Source organism: Bombus pascuorum, chromosome 3, assembly GCF_905332965.1.
Source record: "Bombus pascuorum chromosome 3, iyBomPasc1.1, whole genome shotgun sequence".
NCBI lineage: Eukaryota > Metazoa > Arthropoda > Insecta > Hymenoptera > Apidae > Bombus > Bombus pascuorum.
In genome coordinates this window covers 18732480-18757161 of record NC_083490.1, presented here as the reverse complement: position 1 = coordinate 18757161, position 24682 = coordinate 18732480, and the positions used below count along the sequence as shown (strand labels likewise).

General features: G+C 40.8%; 1 protein-coding gene across 2 annotated transcripts in view; it reads left to right on the top strand.

Annotated features, from left to right (window-relative positions):
- Positions 1–3839: 3839 nt before the first annotated feature.
- LOC132904839 (low density lipoprotein receptor adapter protein 1-like) overlaps positions 3840–24682 on the top strand; it is a 35298-nt gene continuing 14455 nt past the window's right edge. Inside the window, exon 1 of one of the 2 annotated variants that reach the window (XM_060955610.1) lies at positions 3840–4094. In XM_060955610.1, the coding sequence (XP_060811593.1) occupies positions 4052–4094 (43 nt within the window). In that variant the 5' untranslated portion in view covers positions 3840–4051. Of the gene's footprint in view, positions 4095–15212; positions 15669–24682 lie in introns of those variants that run through there. The other variant, XM_060955609.1, reaches the window with a different exon arrangement.

The window sequence follows — 24682 nt, the reverse complement described above, 5'->3', positions numbered from 1 at the left end:
GTAAGGTATTGAAAGTATATATATTGTGAATAATAAAGTACAAAATGTGAAATACAATGTAAGCCGATCCAGATCCTTTCGCTAGCAACGTTACCCTGAGACTAAAACAACTGCCGAAACCAACGTCGCACGTATAGCGCTTATGGTCTGTCATCGATGCATTCTTTTGTCTACGCGCTATCGATGACCTTAGCGCTTGAAAAACCGAAGACCAGATGTAGAGTTTTCTCAGAAGTTTTTTTTTTTTTAATTTTATTTTGATTATTTTACAATTTGTCCTTATGGACATTTGGTAAAGTGTTATATCTTATTGGTGAAGAAAAAAAAAAATAAAATAAAAGTAAATATAGCATGTGGGTGGCTACCCCCAGCGGGATGCCAGCTTCGTTTTTTCTAAGTTACATCTTTTATGTTTCTCAGAAGTGGCGATCATTTCAACAACTACAAACTAAATGTTACCAAGCAATTATGTTACATATTCGTATTCTTTGAGAACACACTCGTTAATTACAAAACGATGGAGATTATGTTTGATCCACCAAGGATATGTTTCATCTTTCTGACTGACCAGCAACATATGAGGGACACATGAATTGAAAGGGAGATGAACGTGTATATTCTCGTGCTATACACACGCGTGTGTCAAGTTGATGAAAGTTGGAAAAAGTTTTAGAAAAGATCACGAAACAAGTTTCGAACGAATGTATGTACTTGAAAGATCTAGATCCAGGTCGATGGGAAGCATTAGCGTGGTGAGGCGCGATATCGAACTTGCCACGTTAGGATATTAAAGTTCTTGTCGCAAGGCGAAGGGTTACGAAAGTTTCGCGATTCAATTTCGCGCGGACCCCATCGACTCGAGGACCGATGTGTCGGAAGATCTCGCCGATTTGCGAGATTTGTGTGAAAACTCTCGCCAACCTTTGAAAAACTTTCTTTAATATATGTATCCACGATAGAACCTAAAAGTTATGTACGATGGAAGATGTATTAGTGGCGATTATATTCTTATGTCGGAAACGAACCTGTTTTTTACCTAGAAAGCAATTCCAAATTTTGACGAGTTCCTTGTTACAAAAACTAAACAGGTCGTTTAGAAATTTTATACTAAGTGGTAGATGAGATAGTAACGACAAAATATTGAGCAGCTTCTTGGAATTCTTTTCCACGATTATAGCCTGAATGGGCTAAAAAGGATTATAAATGAAATGTTCTGTAAATGGTTAGGTGCTAATGAAAACATGTAATTCCTATAAATCTTTATTCAAAAATATCCAAAATATAAAGTTTTGAATTATCTTAGCATTTTTGAAGGGCGTTTTCCAAGCAGCGGTAATCGCGAAGTAGGTAATCATCAGGATTATATTGATAAAAATACGTTAGTACCAAACACTAAGTTGTTGCATATGATATAGTCCATTTTAAAAACGTGTAAAATCGTCGAAAATTTAGTAATTAAAAGTACTGTAAAATAATATATATTTATCAGATTAATTTGAAGCTTGAAGTTGGTCAAACACAATATGAGTGGTGTTTTGTCAACTTTTCAAAAAATTGTTCCCTTATAAAACATTCGAAAATTTAACAACGATCGTATTTGCTGCGAGCTCGTTAATTTGTTTGAAGCATTTGGTCAGAATATAACGTATCGTTTATTAACACGTGAGCTTGGTGTATTGAAATGCTTTCCAGTAATATTCAAATTTCTTTCGCAAGAGTTTTAACAAAGCTCGGGAAAATTTTAGATAGCTTCCCCTTCTACGGAATAATAGGTGGCTTAACCGAAGTGGCTTAAACTTTGCCCCTACTCTCGAATGTCGGTTCCTTCTGCTACCAGTTGAGAGGAGACCACGAATTTTAATCGAGAATCGTGTCGAGAACTTGGCTCACCTTCAACTTTTAAACCCCTACTCGCAAAACTCAACTTCTATTTTCCGAAATACACTACTTTTTCATGATAGATTGATCAACTTGCTAAATTGTATGATCGCTTACGAATTACCTGGAAGTTTATGCGAATTAAAGGCAATGAATATGCGATCGTATATGAATAAAACGTTGGCTCGCTGTAAGGAAGCTCAGCGAGTCAAGTCGTAATTGAAATGCAGACAATGTTTTGAGTTGTCTTAGCATTTTTGAAGAGCGTTTTCCAAGCAGCGGTAGTCGCTAAGTGGAAACAGCTAATCACGAGGATCACATTGATAAGTGATAAGAATATGTTATTGCTAAACACTATGTGTAAAATTATCCAAAAGTAACTAAAAGTAATAATAATTAAATAATAGATATTTATCAGATGTTGATTTGAAGCTCGAAGTTAGGCAAACACAATATTTTTTTTTTTTTTATTTTGGTTATTTTACAATTTGTCCTTGTGGACATTTGGTAAAGTGTTATATCTTATTGGTGAAAAAAAAAAAATAAAATAAAAATAAATATAGCATGTGGGTGGCTACCCATTTTTTACCCAGTTTTTTCTAAGTTATATCTTTTATGTGCAAACACAATATGATCAACTTCTTACTATAAGAAGGCAAAGTATGTATCAGAGCAATGAACCAAATAGACAAACGTCAAAAGTAGACAAAAAGATTATGAACAATGACCAATGTTATAAAAATCAGAACTTCGTCTTGCAATATTTAAAATGTATCGAATCATAGATTGGTTAATATTATTTTCAAGAAAGCTGTAAGGTTGTAGTTTTATATCGATCCTTTCGTTTCCTACAACCTGATAGATCGGTTCGATGACTCTGGTTTGCCGACATTTGTTCCGAAATAGATTTTCTTCTCGTAAAGGAAGGAAACCAGATTGAATCGTTGACGATCAAAGCTCTCTGTGCAATCTAATATAGTTTGTCTATCAATTATGTCCATTTCATTCACAACTATTGGTTTTATACTCTTTTTTTTCTTTATCTTTTGCACGACTACCTTCATATTTCACGATAGGCAAGAATCGCTCTCGTAAGTAAGCAAATCGAACTGGTTTGAAAAGAGATCGTTCAGACAATCCCAGACCATTTTGAGTCACTCGCAACGTCTATACGGGTCTTTGACGCTTTACCTTCATTTCTTGCATTTCTCTTCATCGCAACTTCGAAAACAGCTGTAGCGATTTTCTCCTGGCAGCTGTCGAAAGTTACAACGAAAATCGCGTTGGATTATAAAATTCTGTTTAGAGAATTGCAATTCAAGGTACACAATTAGACGATGGAACGAAAATTTCTTCAAACATGGCTAACGATCGATGAGCAACGGCATGCATTGTATCGATAATGATATCATACTCAGTTTTCTTGTACTTTTCCTTCTAATCGACGATGTACGAAGATGCATCCGTACTTAAAGGGTTGCTAAGGATCTTGAGCCTCCCACGCGCGTTCGTTTCCTCGAGACAGAACTTTGTACGCGACGCGCAACCCAGAATATAAATGTATTTTATTAAACGAAAATTACGAGCGATTCTGAAAGATACAAGTTCAACGCCAAATTCAAAAAGCGATACGCCGTAACGATGACGTTAAATACAGAGTATGGTTCGGATTTCGGCTGGGCTAGTTTAAAAGTAAGCGATGAGCTGTCGTTAGCTGTCAGTTCAGAATAGGAGGTGTAAAATTCGAGAGAGGAAGCGTGGAAAGATCGAACCGATGCCGAAGCCGGTCGCAACACGGTTTGTCACTGTGATCGGGTGAGGAGTGTCGAGTATCGAACGTTGAACGGCAAGCACGCGGGACTGTGAGGCTCGTGCTCGGTTCCCCTTGTAAAAGTCGATAGTGGGGATAAGTGGAAACGCGTACGAGTCCGGCGAGAAGAGTGAAGCGGCAAAGTCGAGTAAGAGGCAGACAGAATTCACAGACGGCTCGTCGTATCCCGATGTAAACCAGGAGACGGCATTTCGAGCTCGTTCGTTCACGCACGAGGGCGGTTTTTCTTCGAGGTCTTCGATCGAGCTTCGTGATCGGCGATCGTAACGAGCTACCCGACCATCGCGCACGGCTAACGGCAATCGATCGAAACGGCCACGAGACCACGGAATCACGACAAGCATGCCGTTCTTCAAGAAGCTTAGGAGATTCTCCAGGCACAAAAGTGAGTTGTTTATTTGTCCAATTTGTCCGGCCTATTCAACGCAAATTAGATAGAATCCTTGAAAAATCGTCCTTTCGTCGTGAAAACTTTGTAATTTTGTCAACCGCTGTTGTCAAACTTTGCGACCATTAATATTTTGTTGGCGCGGGCGAAGATCGCCGCGTCGATTGGGAGGTCGAAGCAATCAAAGTTATTCAAGTTGAAAAAGTCGCGGACTGTCTGCGAAGTGGAGAAAGATTTCGCAGCTTTGTCCTCAAGTTCGAACTCGTTCCACGAGTAATTACATTTTCGTAAGATAGCGCGTCGTTTCAGGCCGAGTTTCGCGTAATGGAATTCCAACGCCGAGGGAAGTCTCCGAGAGAAGAGGTTGCAGTCGAGCTCCCGTTTGATTCGTCTCTCCTGCTTAACGTAGTTTCAAACTAGTCGCGACGTCCTGTTTCCTCGAGAACGAATCGGCTCGATCCACCTATCGTCCTAAGTATTTTGCGAAAGGATACCAGGATGATACGATTTTCTTCGTTCTTCCGCGAAAGTCTTATCGAAAGCGTCTCGACCATCGAGCATCGAGTACATACGCGTTTTTCCTGTTGTCCTAGTTTTTCTAACTGTGAGCAATGATTCGCGAAAAAATGGAATAACGTCGCTTACCTTTTTCATCTTTTCATCGCGTTTGAATATTTTATCCAACGTACGCGAAAGCGCGTAATGCTCGTGAAAAATTATTCATCGAGCGAGACATTCGCGAACAGATGAATAGCGTATGTAGCGTTAAATTACACCGTTTCGCATGCGAAATGTCGCACTTGGATTAAGTAAACGTGTCGAAACGCTTACCTCTTGATACCGCGTTTTTCCTTTCCACGCGATCTATGTTTCTTAATTATATCTTTGTCCGGTCCCGCGTCTGATTTCCTTTCACTTATAATCATTAAGTATCATTTTCTACGTCGATTATTTGGCGCCAAGAGCTTCCCGGTGCGTGTGCAATTTTCTCAGCATGCAATTCTCGATTCGCATGACGCAACATTTTCACTTTCCTCTCGAGCACGATCAACGAAGAAGGAGATGTATCAACCAAATGCGTCTCGCCATTAACGTTCGTAATCGAACGTTTCATCCCCTTTCCGTTTGTTTTCTCTTCCACGAGCTTTTTACACGTTACGAGTGACTTTCTCCTTTTTAGCTGACGATGCATGGTCCGCTAGACAAAAATTTACAACTCTACCGTCCTCGCAATTTATTTAAATTCTCCTCTGTTGAAAATTTCCTCTCTTCCCAACGCTTGCGCGCGGCTTCGTTAACAGCCGTTATTTCACTATTCTTCACTCCACTTGGCTTCGTGCTTTGCGAATCACATTAGTTCCGAACACGAAACCGAACTATAGCGTTTTACGAACATTACGATCGAATCGTTGGAACACTTGGATTACAGTATGAATCAGAGTCGCGTGACGTTTAAGTGACAAATGAATGGAAATTAAGGAAATTAACAGACCGTTGGAGACGACGGCTTTCACGATTGTTACCGTATTTCTTCGGCGTACGATGAAAAAGCGAACAAACAAACGAAGTTCCAAGTATCGTTAACCCTTTATCCTTCAATCCGGAGGCGTGGCTCCTTGAGATAAAGCGACCGGTAAACCTACGCTTCGGATACTCTTAAATTTATACTATATATCTTATCCGAGAGGCTTTTTCCTCTACCAAATTATGCAGCTTTCTTTCCATATCCTTCAGGGACAAGCATTTTCGACGCTGAAATTTATTCGAGTATTTTTCTTCGGCTTAAACGCTAGACCTTTAGTCGTTAGGTAAACGCGTAGGATTACGATTCGTGAGTTTTTTACGAGAGGATTTCGTTGAATAAGAACCATATTAATACTCCGGTTGTATATTAATCTTCAATTTACGTCTATCCGATATAAACGTTGTTCCATCAGAGTGCGTTTTCTTGCATCGTTGAAAGCAAAGAACGATCTGCGCACATTAGTACCATTTCTATATTTATGCTTGGTCACTCTTCTCATCCGATAATAACTTATTTCGAGAATTTATAGAGTCACGATCATGTACTTTGTATCGGTGTCAGAGTGTTATGCAATTCTTTCGATGATTCGTATGCGTCAATCGGTCGCGATCAGATTGATCTTTGTTCGGTTTCGAGCATCGACCGGATCGGATGCGCAGTAACGAGTGTCGTGCCACCGGCGCGACGGTTTTCCGATCGCGGTGTCAAGTTCAGAATATAAAGAGTCACGTTTCAAAACCAGTTTTCCTGCCAGCTTAAACGTCGTCGTTAAAAAGGTTGAACGCTGTTGCGCACCCCCGGTATCGCCTAATTTTCGCCCCTAGACGCGATAAAAGATTAGTCGCTGTTGCGATCTCCAGATCCATTGGATTACACAATATTGTAAGAGAGTAACGAGTAGACCGCGAATCTTTACGTATCTATGAAAAGTTGAACGTGCAGAAATACGTTAAATTAATATTTAGCAGTTGAAACAAATCTCTACTTGGGTTTTATTTCTTTAGTTATCTTCTAGATTATTAAAACGTTAACTTCTTTGCAATTATTTTGTTCAATAAATAATCTCGAAGGGATTGGGCACAGCGTTTTTTAATGTGAATAAACAAACAGACGACTAAGGGCAGATCAACGATGTTCGTTTGGACGCGTCATGACGAAAAGATTCGTACTGAATTGTTGGTGGTAACGAAAGATCGGACATGTCGTCGTGCAACGAGAGGAAACTGCGTTCCGGCGCGTTTCACCGCTACGATCGACGACACAGAACATCGCATACCGTTTCTCGCGTTGGGAAAACGAATTTAATTTACCGCTGACACGTTCGCAATGTCGAGTTGAAGATGTATGAACGCCATGAGCTTCGTCTTTTGAAGAGAAAGAAATTGAACGTGCATAGCGATGCCAAGCTCATACCTCTTGCTAAAGGGAGAAAATAGAAAATAGAAAAGAGAGAGAAAAGATTCCACGTACGTACTATGAATCGAATACAAGAATCAAAAGGCAAATCGGCTACGGCCTTAATTTTCCTTCTCGAGCATCTTTTAATCCTTTCTACTCTCCATACGTGTCTTTTTATTATCTCAGTGATTAAAAATTAATTTACGAGAAAAACTTTACGATTACTTTATTTACGTTTGTATTATACGTTTGTAAATATACGTTTATATTTTCTAATGTTTGTAATATCTTCTGAAAAAGATAAGTTATATATATACTGCAGTTTAATCTTCTTATCGAAACTCGTTTCGAGGTTCACGAACAAAGGTCGAAGATAAAGTTTTCTCCATCGAATTTCATTCGGTCTTTCTTAGAGTCAAAACCTTGCGAACGTTCGGGCGTCTAATTTTACAGGATGTGTTTGCAATTTCTAGGTCGGCGGAGTTCTGCAACGAAGCGACACCATTATGTCCTTCGTCCTGGCATCCATCGCGTTTAATTTCGAGATGTTTCGGTTCTCTCTGTTCTTTCCACGTTTCCAACACGCAAATATACGTTCTACATTCCCGCTTGACTTCGTTCAGCGACCACAGAGAAATTCCAAATGCAGAAATACATTTATAACGATATTTTAATGCATAACTTACGCGTATAGCGTCTCTCCGTGCCGCCTCGTGTGCTTTTCAACCTCGACTCTGCATTCTCATCAATGTTAAATCTACAATTTACGAAACTGTAATTTCTCACATTGCGAACTGCAGGTAGCTAGCGCGGTTCAAGATCTTCTAAAATTTTTAAATTCCACTTTTATCGTAGAAATTCATATCGTCGGAAGAAATAGAAGCGCATGAAAATAATAAAATAATTCTCATATGTCGCAGCTTTGTTTCCAGTCCGTCGTTTTCCAGCGGATAAATAGAGCTTTATGCTGACAAGCGATGTGCGATATTTCTTCCGCACTGCAAAAGAAGATTCCTGACGAGGTTACAAATCACATCTTCGCTATGGTTCTCGATCTCGCGAGCCGCCACAGAATTATCCTCGCGCGCATCCTGCGAATCTCTGGATTATTTCTCCCCGGCGAATGTGCGCTTCCATTGAAAATTGCTCGGTACTTTCATCGTGAAATGAGGGGAAAACTGGCCTGCGATGGTGATCGATGACTTCTTCTCCGTGAGACGTCGGAAAGGAAAGAAAAGTCGCAAGAGCTCGACCTACCTTCGACCAGGAAACGAACGATTGTTCCCACCGCGATTTCGTGTTAGAAATTTTAAGGGCGCTAACCGTCAACGACCTTCCTCCGAGCTTATATGCTTATTTCTTCCTTCAGATACACATCGTCTACTCTCTTGCGATATATCTGCATTCTTCACGGCAAGTCTGCACTTTTTGCCAGCTTGAAAAAACTATGGCAAATATTAAGGCAAGATTAAAATCGATTTATCAAGGGCAAAATCTACTTACGCGCGATGCCATCGTACCTACGTGATGTAAATTGAAATTCACTTGGAAAATAAATGCGAGGGATGGTGCGCGTTCGCGGATATCGAATCTGGAGAGCCGGTGGCAACCGAGAGGAATGTCAATTATGTAAATTTCTCCGAGGAGCAAAGCGGAATCGTAAAAAGCGAAAGAACGCGCTGTATGCTGCTAGCCAAGCTGCGCTATACGTGTACGACGATCTTCTTATATCTATTGTAATCCAAAATGTCAGTCGCCATGTTCGTAAGTTTGCGGACACCAAGCATGGATAAGAGAACAGCTGGCTCGACTATGTTCCGTACTCGTGAGACATGGAAACAACGCTATTGACCGCGTCGCCCTGATGTTCTCTATCCCTCGAGAAATTACTCGATCTTCATGCGCGGCTTTTGCCTTTCTCTCACCTCTACCTCCATTTTCCTGGCTAAAGCATTCGTTGCTTTCCACGAGATTTACGACTTTTTCGTGGCTTTTCAAGATCCGCGTCCTAGGAAAGATTCAACTCGCGAAGCAAAGGGAAATGCGGCTATCCTCGTCCGAGTGCGTTTCCACTTTTTCTCCGTTGCTCGACCGCCTGTTCACGCTTTAACGAAGAAGAATGACGAACATGGTCTGCGTCGAGCAAGGGCAAGCGAATTTTTTTAACCGGTACCTACACACGATGAATTATCGCGTACGTTTGATCGCCGATTATTTTGAAACGCTCCTCTATCCTCTACGAGCTACGGAAATTTTCATTTCTACTTTCCATCTTGCAAACTAAATGGGAATTTTATACTTGGCTACTGGTATTTTTGAGAAGAAAAAAAAAAAAAAATAAAATGATATTGAGCGATTTTCGACAATGTTCGATATGTAAAGGTAGAACGTCGATGAAATTTCGCGATCTTGAAGCAATCAAGTTTGAGTCGACTAGTACTAGCTAAAAAAAGAGAGATTAAACGATTTTCGATAATGCTCGAAGAGGAAAGGTAGAGAATCGTTGAAACGATCTCGAAAAAACCAAGTCCGCCGTTAGTTGGAAATATCGAACATCTCTCTGACGAAAGAAGCTTCTCTCCAGCGTACTTTAGTTCGGAGTACCAGAACGTTTGCTGGAGGTATCGAGGTATATCGTGAAACAAAATCGGCGAGTCAGAGTCCTTACGATTCACGATTGCACATTCCATGTACTTATATACTCGCGAGGTAATTAGCGGCGAGGAAAGCGAGACGACAGGCATCGATGCACCGTCTGTCGTCGCGATCGATCGAAAAAAAAAAAAGAAGAGATGTCTCGCGGTTGTAACGTAAGAACAGCGCGTGTGACCTCGAATGTTAATTTCTCAACTTCCGAGACGTATTTCCGAGAAGGAAATGCCTGGCAGAAACTCGATTCTTGCATCAGCCGAGTCCGTATTCGCATTTAGCCCAATTACTCCCTCTGCACGTACCTACCTTGCTCGCCATTCTTCCCTCTCTCTGTTCATCATGTTCCTCTCACCCTTTTTCTCTCTTTTTACCTCCCCGCCGGTTCTCTTTCTCCTCTCTCGATGCACTGTAATCAGCCTTCTAGACAAGACACGACGACTCACGTTATACTTACACACTTTCAGCCCTGAATTCTTTCGCGTGCCTTTCCAATACGAGAGACTGCATCAAAGTTGCATCAGCCGATTCCTCGGTCCAGCTACGCGATATATTCACCTGCAACCACCTAACGGTTGGCTACTTTTTCTTATTTCCCTGATCGATCTTTTCCATCTCCTTCCTCGTCCCGTTCGTTTCGATCGGTTATGAAATCATCGAAACTCCCCATCCAGTACTCGCTGATTTCGTAACGCGTCTGCCGACTATCGCACAAAAAGGCGAAACGACATTGTTCTGACAATTACGAGACACGAAACCTGCTACAGTCTCGATTTTCAACGGAATATTACGCCTGGGTGTATCGAACTACGTTCGAGGACCAACCGAGCGCAAGGACGACCGATTCTACTGCAACTACAGCCAGTCACCGACTATACTTTATTCGATCGGTTGACTTATCATCGCTTCGGTGTCTTCTGTGTTCCATCTTCGACAAAGAAGTTATTATCGCGCTATGTTTCGATAAAGAAGCGGGTACGATAGGTGAACAAGTTGCAGCTTCAAAGAAGAAGGACGACAAAGAGACGTTTTTTGTAGCTGCAGGACCTTTGGTCGGCTCATCTCGAAGAGGAGAGGTTCGTGCCGCTAGCCGAAACAACTAAAAGGGACCAAAACGAACGGACAACCGAACCGGATCGTCGGCGAAGAAGAACGCGATGAAGATGAAGAGGAAAGGAGAATGGCAGAACGGCGGAGAAGCTCGGACCGTTGGTGAAAAAGAAGAAAAATGATTGGATCGACAGGGAAGAACCAACACCGTCATAGAATGAACTACAGGGGAACCAGAGTATACGAGAGAGAGAGAGAGAGAGAGAGAGAAAATGAGAACACCAGTGGAAAATAAGAAAAAAAATAGCAGGGGTCTCGGTCACGCGAGACGTCATTTTTCTTCAATTCCATCACGTTTAGATGCCTTTGTAGGCATGTATACTTATAAACCCTCGTTCAAAGGTATTAGGACGTCTGTTCTGCTTGTATCAGATATTATAATTCGTTTCTCAAGTCCGGGTACTAAACGATCGTTGAAATCTCGCAAGGAATGAATCCAAAACATTTATAAATTACATATATCGTTTGGCAATATTATGATTATGATTCGCAATATCGAGATCGAGCAGTTTGCTTATCTTGGTCTGCATCGGAGCGGACGCGAATCTTCCTAAGATTTTTTCATTTGAAAAAAGAGCTTCTACTTCCCTTTTATTCGATGCTCCTTTTCAGTCAGTTCGTACAAGTTTCGAATATCGGCAAACTTCACTGTTGGCTAAAGGCATCTTATAGTCGATCGACAGGCTTTGCCACGATCGGATTTTCATTTCAAAGAACGAGCCAATGTATGCCTCTCTAGAAATTTCCGATCAACATGATAACGAGATTGCGCGTATATCGTATCACCTGTAGAATAGGAAACGGCGGCTGCGCCGCTCGCAAGAGTACTCGTAATTTCATTTGCTGGAGGAAAGCATTTCTCTCTCTATTTCTCTGCAGCCCTTTTCCGATTAGCGACAAAAACGAAATCAGGCTAACGGGGGCAACGTGATTTCCGCCGCGAATCCAATCGAAGATATTTTTCGAGGACACTAAAAGTTTTTACCGAATTTTACTACCTCGAACGTAATATCGAGTTATGAGTTTAATATCTTTTTTTTTATCGAAGAAAAATCGAAGAAAATTCTTGAAATAAAACAAATTCCACGTATCCTTCAAAGTCTAAAAATAATTTCCGAAGATAGATTTTCGAAGGGAGAAAATTTCATTCGTAAAATTTATAGTTTCCAGAGTGAGCGAAATTTCCAAATATCGAGAACTGTTTATTACGGCCGAAGAGGTATCGGGGAGCTTCGATAAAGCAGTAACTTTGCTACATAAATATTCAATGCCAGAATACCAATGTATCAACGCTCTTTGCCAGACTCTAAAATAGGTTTAGCTGGGATTATGTTCTATCTCGGTAGACATCGTGGTCTGTGATTCGTGTGTCCTGGGTGTAAAGGGTCGACGTTCCATCCGTCTCACCGTCAGACAAATTTCAATATTCCCGCATCGCGCCTTCGTGGAAAATCCCTCTGTTACACGGCGTTACGTGACAATACGTTGTAGCTTTGTTAAATCAAAGATACACAGCTGCTATAGTTGAAATAATTCACGCGTGCATCGATCGAGATATGTGATAGAGAAATTCCATACAATTCATATTTCAGACTGCTGCGATGGTTGTCGCGTCACCTGTAGATCGGACTTTACGTATGCGATAACCTCTTCCGACGGAAAATTAAATCAGCGACCGCTCCGAATTATCCACCCTAACGAAAAACCCGTGGACGTTCGCGTTTAAAAATCACTTTTCGCAAAGTTACGCGTTTGTACTTTGACATCGTTCTCACAATCTTGCTAACAGAATGTTGCTAAGTTTCGAGCAAAGAAACGATCGAGACTCGTTTGTACCGTTACCAGACATCAGTCGGCAAGTCACGGTGACATCGAAACATCGATCTTACAAAGAGCCTGAAGAGCGTAATTTCCTATCCTCTGCATCGTATTCTCGTACCTGTGTAAGAATTGAACGTTTCAAGCTTCTTTTATAGTTATAAGATGCACTTACATATATGTGCGAAATTTATATAATTAAACGAGAGTTTCGTTTAAATTGAAATTAGATCAGTTGAAATAGTATGGACGAAATGGGATAGATAGACGAACGATTTTATCTTTTCGATGGAATTAAACTCATCGTGTTATTACCGTTTACCAGAGCAATTCTACACTGGAAGTTCGAAACTGGATATCAAACGTTCCGTGCATGCTACGTAACAATGTTTAACCACTCTTGATGGAATTTCACAGGACGTATTAGTAATAAAGTAGATATGTACATGCATATGTATTTACATGCTGAGCGTTAGATAGAAGACGCGAATAGGAACGCGTTACATAATTCAAATTGTTCCGGAAAGAAAAGAAGCTAAACGAAGGGTACTCGTGCGAAGTAAAGTAAAATGGTTTTACGTTTTCGTATTTTTACTGTAGTATAGTCACTTATCGATCGCGTTTCGTTCACGCCTCGCGATACTCTGCCAGCGTGTCTAGAATATTATCCGAAAAATGAAAAGGCGATATCGCGATTCGTTTGATTCTTTGCTATTTCCATTGTTTTGCGGAGAAACCTGGTCAATGTTTTTGCGAAATATCATGAAACGCGAAGAACCAAAGTCTTCGAGAAGCGGAGAGAATATATTACATTTGACATTTCTTGTATTTGTGCAGTAGCGAACGTGTTGTTCGTTTGTTAGCTTGTTTTTATTCGCGTCACAGATGTTTCCTCCGAGGAACGAACGGGAATCTCAGTTCTACGATACTCTGCGAACTTTCTTCGTACAGATATAGATATCTTCGGTTTTTGGTCGATCGAATTACGATCGGATCCAGAAATTTTATTTTTCCAACCAGAGCATGACGTATACGCGCATACTAAGTCGGATATATAGTTCAAATTATTATTAAAAAAACATTTGACTATTATAAAATACAGAAGCATCAAACGGTGGTTACTAGAATTCACTCACGTTTCATAATTTGACTAAAAGAGTGAAATTTTTGAATGGCCTTAATTTGATAGCAAGGAACTGTACTTGCTGTTTGAGTATCCGACATTGTCGATCATGCAGAAATAAATGGAGGCAAACGTGCAGAGGCAGATCTCGATAAATTTTCGCCAAGCGTGTTCCGAGGACGGAGGCAAAAAGTTGTAGCGGCTTCTGCTCGAAGAACATTATGCCGACAGTTTCTCTTGCCAATCATTTGGCGACGCGAGCCGCCGTCGCGCTGCGCTGAGCCGCGTGACGCAAAGCGGTGGCCTCGGCGGCTTCTCTCCCCTTTCTTTCGAGCTTTTTCCTTCTCGAAGAACGAATCGCTACCTCATCGATATTCGATGCTTTTGACACAGCTCTCTTACCGTTCCCCCGCTATTGTTTTCTCTCGATGGCGCGGTAAATTTCTTCGCCAATACTCTGGACAGTTTCAACCGCATTTTCTCTTTCGAAAGTATCTCGTTCGATCTTCAGTCCCCTGAAAATTCTGATTGAAATGTCGTTTGAAACTTTTACATTATACGCAATTCCGTCAGACGTTGTTTCTAACTATTCAAACTTTTATTTCATTAAAACGAGTTCCGCAATGGAAGTTTCGCAATTGTACATTGGAATACAAACAGTCTCGATTAGTGTATAGTAAATTGTATTCTCTCATGCGATTTCAAGTACTAGCCGTTCTCTTGGAATTGGATCGAACTCCAATATTCACCAAGATACAATAGCAGCTTCCAATAGTCGCTTTGCTTATTCTTCTCGTCCATTCTCGGTGTCTAAATACGTCCAAACGTTTACCTTTTGCCTTTTACATTTTTTCTATCGCACACTAGTTTCTTTCACGACGTTTTAAAACAGCGTCATTCGATATTCCTTAACGTCTTCTTAATCTCACGTTCAATTTTCTAAAATTTTTATAAAGAAGCAGAAGATAGCGGGACAGCGGCAGGCGAGTTAAATCGCGTTAGAACTTCCAAGGATCGTTGTCATGGGAGATAGAAGGGCCAAGTTCGATTTTAGTAAGTTCACCTTCCATGAAATTAGAGCTTCGACCGCAGTGCGCTTACCTCTTATCCATGCGTGGTTCGCATAAATTGGTATGTACAAATAAAATCTCATAATTCCGAAGAGAGCGGAGCAAAAAACTGGTTTGATTAATCTCCGGGTTTGATTGCAAAGCTACGCATTAAGCCAGGATCAGATGGGACGTTTTTGCGCCGTTTTGCGAAGGGAAAAAGAACAGGTAGTAAAAATAGGACAAGAATAGAGCAGGGACGAATATTATAGGAAAAATATTGAAAAGAAGGATAGCATGGCGTGAACCGCGAATGCGTGAAAATAATCTTTATCCTTTCGGCGGGGATCCGGTTCGGAAGCGGAACCGGAATCCAGCAACGGGGAAGGGGATGAAAACGGGGATGGGGATGCGCATGTACACGACAGGGAAGCGGAATAAACTCTGTGTGGACGCGCTCACATCGCGGCGCACAGTCTTCTCGATAGCACGTTTCCACGTAGCTCTCCTTCGGAATCTTCGACTTCGTTTATTCGTTCGGAAAGTTCGCACCCCGCTCTTCTCCGACGAGTTTTCAACTTTTTTCTGGTCTTTCGTCTTGAAATGGCAGCTGGTTAGACGGTCTGCAACGATTCTATAATCTTTCCGATTCATCGAGTATAACGTGGACGATTTCTCGTGGTATAGTCACGCGTCACATGTCATTGAAATCGAGGATCGCGGCAGCGCGTTTCGCGAGTGAAGAAGCTTAACATCGCGGAACATCCATCGTGCATCGACCGTCCCACCGAAGATTACGATCGACGAAAACATTTCAGTTTTGTTGGATTTCGTGCTGCGCTGGGCAGCAAGAATGTCATTCTTCAGAGGGTTGTGGAAGAGCAGCTCTAAACACAAGAGTAAGCTCCTCTCCGATCATCTTTTACACATTTCGCTTGTTCGCTATTTTCATTCTCGCTTTCCACGCAAATTTAGAAACACAGGCAATTTTCGTTCTGTTCCGTTCCTGTTTCCAGCGATAGTATCCCTAATCAATGTTAAATTTAACGCGGATACGGAAGCCAGAGTTCATGGTTTTCGATAAGCTGTGCGTTATCGTGTTTGGAATTATGTACATGCGTGCTAATTTTTTTCCTATTTATTAAATATCGTAATCATATTCTCTTTCATTATGACGCTCTCAAATGACCGTATGCCAATGGAACTGATAGATTATGAAAGTTTTCATTTTCATTTAAAAATCATTAAGAATTATTTGTTGCATATCTATCTTTAATAAAATGCGCAGTTCCTCGACTGCGTAACATTCGATTATAGACAATCTTGTATCGTTAAGCTCGTTATCAAAGAAACAGAAGTATCGTTTTAAGGGAATTTTTTGAAATGTCCAGTTAGCAGTTGGAAAGGTCACAGTACGTGTGCGTATAATCGAAATTCTAGTCGGACGCGATAATCGATGAAATTGCATTTTCTTGGTTGGCGGACAGAGGAAGCTTATTTACTGGAAGTTATTAGTTGCTCGGAAGATTAACGGTAACACCGTGCAGCTGCAAAATGTCGGGAAGCGATAACAGAGAGGAGGCAGCGGCGGCAACGCGGCAGTTAACGCGATTATTCGCAATAAGCGGCGTAATAGAGAGCCGCGTTTAAGATTATGGTAATGCATACCGGTTCGTGTTATAGGCGCAATGTGACCCCCTTCAGAGCACTGATTATTGATCATAAAATTTGCATAATCTCGTGGCACAGGCCGCATCTCGATGCGACGATCAAAGAATGCCAGTCCATGCACGATTTTCACTCGAGTCCCGGTATCTCTTTCTATCTCACCCTATCGTCGTCACGCACAACGCGATATCCTATCATCTTAGACTCCAAAAAGACCATCTCCCGTTCTGATTAACCGAAGAATGCGAGATGCTTGCGGAAAATTTTCTTTCGAGAGTTAGCTCGAATGGTCGGACGTTTTCGCTTCTAGGGGTTTAACTTTCAATTTTCAAACGCGCCAAATCGAATCCTTCGGCAGTAGAACATCCCTTTCGTTGCATTGGTGCACGCGAACCTCATAATTTGTTTTATCGATCGCTTCGCGAATTCGTACTTCGTATTCGGTATACAGTTCGAAAAGGAAAAAAGAAAAAATCCACGTTCGATGTTGCGATATAAAGGAACGAAATTAACCATCATAAAATGTAATCGTAAAATAACAACACGGAACATCGATTTCACGGAAATCTGATTTCGTAATGATGCTCGCATTCGTTGAGGATGTTTCGTTCTTTTGTGCGATTTCGCGAGAGATTTTACCAAAGTGCTTAAGATGAAACTTTTATCAACGATTCGCATTATACTGGCAAGTGGTGGTAGTTAACGAAAGTAAATCTTGTTTAACGAAACAACAACAGAACAGAAGTTACACGCAACTCGAGTCTTGTTGGATCTTTGGTTCCTCCTCGAGTCGTGTCTGAATCCGCATCAAGATTTCGCGAAACGTACAAAGCGTAGAGCACGGTTTTGTTAATGCGATATGAAACTTTTATATCCGCGTTTAAATCGTGAATCGTAAACAACGGTGCCCGTAATTTTACGTCGTTATACAAACAGAACGTCGTGACAGATTAAAATGGGCCGCGTGTAGCACGCTGGCGATGCCAATTCATTGTCAACGCAAGTACATCCGTGGAACGAATTCTTTGCGGCGTCCGCGTTATATAATTATAACAAAACGATTAATGGCGAACCTTAAATTAATTTCAATTTGAAGGCGCATTTTAATTAAGGCGCGGAGAGAAACAAGTTTGCATTTGTAGAGATGCACGGAGGACTATGCACATCGAGAATACGCTGATTAAGTTCGAGAGAGCGAACCAGTGGTAATGAACTTGTCGCGCAGCAAATTGCGCGCGTAACGATTAACAAGAGACGAGAATCGCCTCGCCTCGCTCGCTCGCTTTGCCTCGCCCCGCCTCGTTTCGATGGCGAATCGACGTGATCGGATTAAATTTTACGACGATCAATGACAGAAGAAAATTACCGCTGATGGAGCTGCATCGAATTTACGTCCAGCTCATTATATTTATTCGTTACATGCGTTGATTATGTACAAGACGTTCCTTCTATCGTCTACCCAACGATGTAAACTGCTGGATATTTCTTCGCGCAGACGAAACGCCCTTTTACCGCTTATTTCGCGATTTCACAAGCAAAATTTTCGAAAATTTGTCGATTTTACGCGAAAAGCGGAATTAATAGAAATTAATGAGACTGGGATAAAAATTCGCGGGAGGAATTCGCGGTCTGTTTACGAGTTTCGGGAATCGAATGGAATCGGGGAAATTTGCACCGAAGCGGCAGGTGCTTTTTGACGTCGAACCGATATTGAGCGCAACGAATACCAGTACTCGCGCCAGTCTATTCGTTCCCATTTCCCTGCAAAAGAGGAAGAGAGAACGAGCAGACCCATTTGTCTGACAAATTTATCGCGTGATCCTATAAAGGTCCACGTTTTAATTCGAAATGTTTCGCTGATGATAGATGCAAAATTATGCATGTATACGTGGTGGTTGACGTATCGCCGTAATGGATAGAATGCGTTGTAAAATACTGCGTAAAAATCTCTACCATTCTAATGTGATTTTATGCGATTACAGTGCAGAATGCTTTTGAAATTTGAAACATTGCGGGTACCTATACGGGTACAATGGGATTCGAGTTGTCGATATAGGTTGGTAACTTGGTATTCCGGGAAATACGTTAGGCGACAAACTTTTCCCAGTAGAAACTAAACTTTCGCTGCATCGTCTGAAAGTTTTGTTTCACCGTTCGCTTTTAATGCACGCGCACTTTTTAAAAGCTTCGATGCGACGCCGTTGCAATTTCCTTGTTATCAATGTAGAAGTTTTAATTCTCTCGGCGAATGAAACCTGTTACTGTCCTACTAGGGAGCAAAGTAAGAATCGGTGGAGACGAAAGGCTCGATCGAAGTTACATTTAAAGAGGAACGTTGCGCGATAATTGATACACGGGATCCGTATTTGCAATTAACGCTAAAGTAGGTTTTCCTGAGTATCATAAATATTCATAGCGGTTGGTAGCAATTGAACGATTCGCGGATGTTAATGCAAATGACCTTGCCACTGCGACCGCTGCGAGTTTAAATTTGCCGGCCGACAATGATTTACAAGCTTTGGCAAATCTCTATGCATTTCGTTAACTCACCGAGCGATTGCATCTTAAATATTTGACTTTCGATCGCATTAAGAATTTATACAGTGTCATCGAATCGATATGAACAACCGCGAAGGGTAGAATGAGTATTCGGCGTTTCGTACGAGCGGTTTAAGTGCCATTAGGTTCCATTGAATTTCGTTTGTCTCGCAAATTAATCCCCATTGACATTGTCTTCTGCTTGGCATTAATATAGTTGCGAGAATGCCCATAGGGGACGAATCAATGATAATAATTATCGTACCATCTCCTACAGAGATTCGTCGTTGATTATCGGTCACAGATCTTTCGCATAATTTGTTTTCCATGTCGCTCTTGTAATTGTTACAGCGAACGAGCGAATAATTTATATTTAAGATGAATTTTACTCAGACTCGTGTTTCGTATTTTAATCATTTCCGACTGTAATCGAGCAACATCCAAGAGAAGCTTATCATTTTCTGTAATGTGGCAAATGTCAGCAACGTTTCCAGGGTTGAGTTACCTCTGACACAAATACACGACCGTGTCGTGATGAAACTGCTATTGTGCTAGTGTTTGCAGCCGACGCTACCTGTCCGCGCGACTGCCGTTTCTAATGGAACAACAGCATTTGCTGCTTCGCATTGAGATAAGGATCGATCGGTCGCCACTATCCTCTAAGATAAGATCGATCATTGGACCAACTAAATGCATGCATAAACTCTCGAATAATTTAAACGAGCTCTAGTTTTATAAAAAGAGACACGAAGATGATCGTGAAGGACTGGAAGTTATTGAAATTTTGGGGAAATAGAAGTTCACGTTATGCAAGAGATTTTATTCCAGTTGTCCGTTTGGAGAGCCAGGATAGAGGGCAAACGGCTCGAAGGCCGATTTAAATACAAATTAAATGGCAATCCCCCACACCGGTGCTATCGGTATCTCTTGGGTTTTTGTCGAGATTTCTAGCATGGAAATTCGATTTGCCACGATTAACTACACTCGTGGGATTCGTCAATACACGTCGACTATGTATACTTCTTCACCATTTTCCATTAGCAAAAATGAAAAAATAGGGCAGAAAAAAAGAAGCACGAAGCGAGGGAAAATTTAGTTCGCAAAGATTATTTGATTTTATTTTGCAAAACTGAGAAAAGTAATCTAATAAGTTAGTAAGGTAAATATAACGTGAAAAATAGAGGAAAAAGGTTTATCGAAAATAAACTTCCGCATCGCTGATAGATCAAAGGCAGCTTGTTAAAACGCGTACGTCAAATAGACGTACTTCTTTCGTTATTCGATTCAATTCCGTACTTTCCATTTGGTCGTGTAAAAGCATTCTTTGCAGCGGCGCACGTAGGTATCGACGACGACAACGAGCTCGCGATAATAAGCATAGAGAGATGAAAAAATTCGATTCAAGATAGGAGCGCTGTTGAAAGAGGTGGTCGCGTTTATCAACCAATACACATCAACCTTATTCGAAAGATCATGGGTTTTGGATTCCAGCCAAACCGATTCTCCGTTGACTTCCTGTCAACCCTACACACTTCCAATGCAAATTTTATCATTTATTCGCTCCTTCCAATTTACGTCTGCCTGCCATCAAGAAAAACGTCCACGACCTCCCTTAAAATTTTCCTCTATTTTTCTCGTAAAATTGATTTTATAATTAAACAATCATTTAGATTCTATTCAGCTGATAGAGAATCGTTTGTTTGCTAAATAGACTCGCTTGTTTTCCATCTACGTCGATTTTAAGATGATTTCTATTTCGCGTTTTCATGATTCCATTACGAACCGCGCGCTCTTGAATCGTATGTGTTATTTCTCACACAAAATGATTACTTTTCTTCACACTTTTTCGCAACCGAGAGTTTTCTTTGATTAGCGTGCATTACCAGTCCCAGAAATGGGAAACTTTTCAGAGGGAAATGAATTTCACACGAAAGCTGTGCCACAGCCTCAGAGTCGATGAATGGGAGGTAAGCGGAAAAAGAGGGTGAAAGAAAGCCAGCAGCCACGAAAATTCTAAAGCTAGTCATCGCTCTCAGGAGTTTCGACGATTCGTGATTTACGATCGAAATTGCGATCAGGACACGTTCAGCTTCTGTCAGTAAGATTAAGCGTATTTCGTACGAGCGTTTAGTTCTGTTAAACGAAATTAGTTTCACGGTTAAGCGTTTCCCTTTACGTACATTTTCATCGCATACATTTCGTCGAGCTTGATTTCACGAACATTTGGTATAAGGGCGTGGAAAGTAAAAGAAAGCAGCGTAAATAAGCACTGTTATAGATATAGTTACACAGAATTAAAATAGAGTAAAAATTAGTCAAAAAAATAAATAAATAAAAATAATACGATAAATCTATCCGGCTGAAGTATATTCTACAGATACAATGTTTCTTTATGATTTAAAACATTCAATGCGTAATAACCACTCGAATAGTACGATTGTACATACAGAAACTGTTGACAAGGTACTTGCGTATTCCACAGAGCTCCCTTCGGTACCGACATTAATGATTTACGGTTTGGTTCTCTGGTGGTTATCTAAAATCGATTCTTGCGTAAATAATCTATCACCGATAAAGCATCATCGTTGTTTTAAGGATGCTGTATATGTAAATGGTATTGCTTGCAATGGGAAATATCGTCAACCGCAGTTAATCATAATTGTACGTAATTCAAGTTGAGCGATAATACCGAAGATTGATTAACGACTGCTTGAGCATTGTAATTGCGAGCAAATAGTTGAACGCGTACGTCGATAAAGCGCAATATCAAACCTTGGATAGATCGTTAATCATAAAAAGGAAGGGAAATTAACGAGCATGGTAGATAAAATGAAGATCGCTTGAACTTGTAGTTATTCGTCGGGGCTCGTTAAACGTTTACGTTTGCCGTGTGGCCCGGAAACATATGATATTCCACACTTGCCAGTTTCTGTAGATTTTTCTAGATTTACAGTTTCGGTTTCGAAAGAACAAAGTAGAGAGAATGCACGGAACCTCGGGATGGTAGTTAGGCGCGAACCAACAAGAATAACGACTCGTATAAACGTTTTCACGAGTAACTGAGACGACTTAGGTAATGGCTTTCGTATAGCGTTGCGATTCCGTATTTTCTTGTTTAATCGATCGTTAGAAAAAAGCAGTTTTCGGTACCTGCGACTTTGTTCCGTGCAAAAAGCTGCACGTAAGCGTATCTAAAATTTATTTATTTAATTTATTAACTATCTATATGTATGCAGTCGCTTCATCTTGAGTTATCTTTATTAAGATTTCAAATACGGTTACCTGAACTTGCATATTTTTGCGTGCGTGAAACGGCAACTGATGACTATTAATTGCACATTATCATTTATCCTACGTACACCAATAACGAATAAGTTTAGATTCGCGATGAAACTGGGGATTGGTGCCATTCTGGGGATAATCCATTCGTTGTAATAGGATTCGTCACGGGTTGTTCAGCTCTAACATAACCATTCCCTGCTTCCCTTAGGATTAGTTTCGACGAAGTTACGTAGCCAACCCCCGTTCCCACGCCAACCTTTCTGGCGTCTGAACACGGTTAATAAGACGACAGCGCAAGCGACGAAGGCCGAGGATCGAAGATTCATAGGTTACCGGGGAAACCTGGAAAATTTCAGGGGCGACTTGTCGGTGGAAGCTTTCCCCGAGCTTCGAATCCAGACCTTTGGAAAACGGAAATTAACCGTGTACGATAAAGCAAAGTATTGGAAATGATCTCCACTCTGACAGACTAATTAGCCGCCTATGGTGATTCAGAGTTTAATTCGATTTCTAAAATATGTGGAAATTATTATTTTACGTGAAAGCTAGAAGCAGATCCTTTCTTTCCACGAGCTCGATAGAATTACGCGACGGCAGAACGTAAGAGACAAAGCTCTACTCCTCGCGGGGACGTATAATATTTTTAAAATCAAATCCTCTTATGATTCTATACGTTTATTATGAACTGGTTTATAATAGAACTCTCTTTCAAATACATATATTGCAGAATCTTCTTTCGCCATACGGACATTCACTCCAACTTAATCTCATTCACTGAAACATTCGCGTTATAATATATGATCCTCTTATGATATTAATAGAGTGGAAGAATGTATCGTAGTGTGCAGTATAATCTTTTTCCTAACTGATGTAACTTGTACGATGTTTCTTAACGTAAAAATTACGTAAAGTGCTTCATACATGGCTGCTTTACCGAATTTCAATTTTTAACGTTATTTTTCCTTTCGACTGTGAGCCTCGATTCTTTCCAATATGTTGATACTTACGTTTGAAAAAATATATTATCAAATTATGTAAAATGGCATTTAATTTCATTCACCGCGTCACCGTATCTGGTAATTGCTCACTGCACTGATTGGTTTATCGTAAACGGCTACAACGTTAATTTTGTTCCGTCGTGCATGTCGCTGGAAATTTCAATAACAAGTACCCACTTATCTTCCATGAACGAATTACTATTCCAATGGCAACGACTCTCCAGTCTGAACTGTTGAAAATAAGCCTGCGGATATAGGAGCAAACTGCTTTCCATCAACCAGACATTTCCTTTCCGCTATTTTTATGTCAATATCAAACTCAATCGAGCTCGTTTGCATTCAAACGTTAAAAAGTTCAAGTCGAGGGAGTCCTTATTTTAATATTAGAGAGCGGAAGGAGGAACAGTTTCGAGGAAGGGAAAACACGTCGACAAGATGTCTCCAAGGAGAAAGAAGAATAAAGTCAGCCGCGTTCGGTTGTCATTTCGAACGCACGATGTTTTGCATGCAAATCGCGGTAAATGCGACCCGAAGCTGGAAGAGAGGAAGTCATTACTGGCGCTAAAATTACTTACGATGATTTTATATTTCTTCGTGTTTTACTTCTTGGCAATTTAGACTTCGTTTAGACTGGATCGATGTAGCAGACGAGAAGAATCGCTGAATTTTAACACCGTTTGACTCGATTGATACATACGACACATTGAGAAATATAAAATGTAAATGCATACAACCTTTTAAAGTTTCAAAAGTTCCGTTATAAATGTATATGACGCGTTGCAGAAAATTTCAGTGAAATTTTATCGAGTTTCATCGCGTCAGCACAGCTTTCTGAGGTACATTTTATGTTACGTGTAATTACATTTTTCAGTATAACAGGCTGCGCGGTAGAAGAAACATATAAAAAGGTAGCGAATGAAAATTTGAATTATTGACACCGCGACGATAAAAGGACGACTAATATTCAGGCAACTGGAAAGTAGATTCTACGCCGGCAGACAATAATGACGTTAATTGGAAATTTGCTCGTTCGAACGAAAAGTTCAGTTGAAAAATAGAAATAAAAGGTCCTAAGGGAGGAACGCGTCCAAGTGACGGTGGAAAGAAATCTTTTCTCCCAGGTGCCCTACCAGAAAAAGAAGTCGTTTCGAGCTGCTGAGTGACGTTGTTGCTATCCTTTTCGTCCACTACAGTCTCCGATGGCCCTTTCGTTCGAATGTCTCTCGTCTCCCCGAACAAAGAAGAATAATTGACACTTTTTCCGAAGAAAAGTGTCCGAAGCTTTTCGGAGAAGCCTGGAAAAAGCAAAATTTCACGGACGTGATCGGGACCTACTTTCCTTCCCTTAACGCTGATTCGTTTCTGAAATATATCTCGAGCAAGATTTTGGTCGACGAAAATTGAAACGACAACTGTTCGTGCATTCT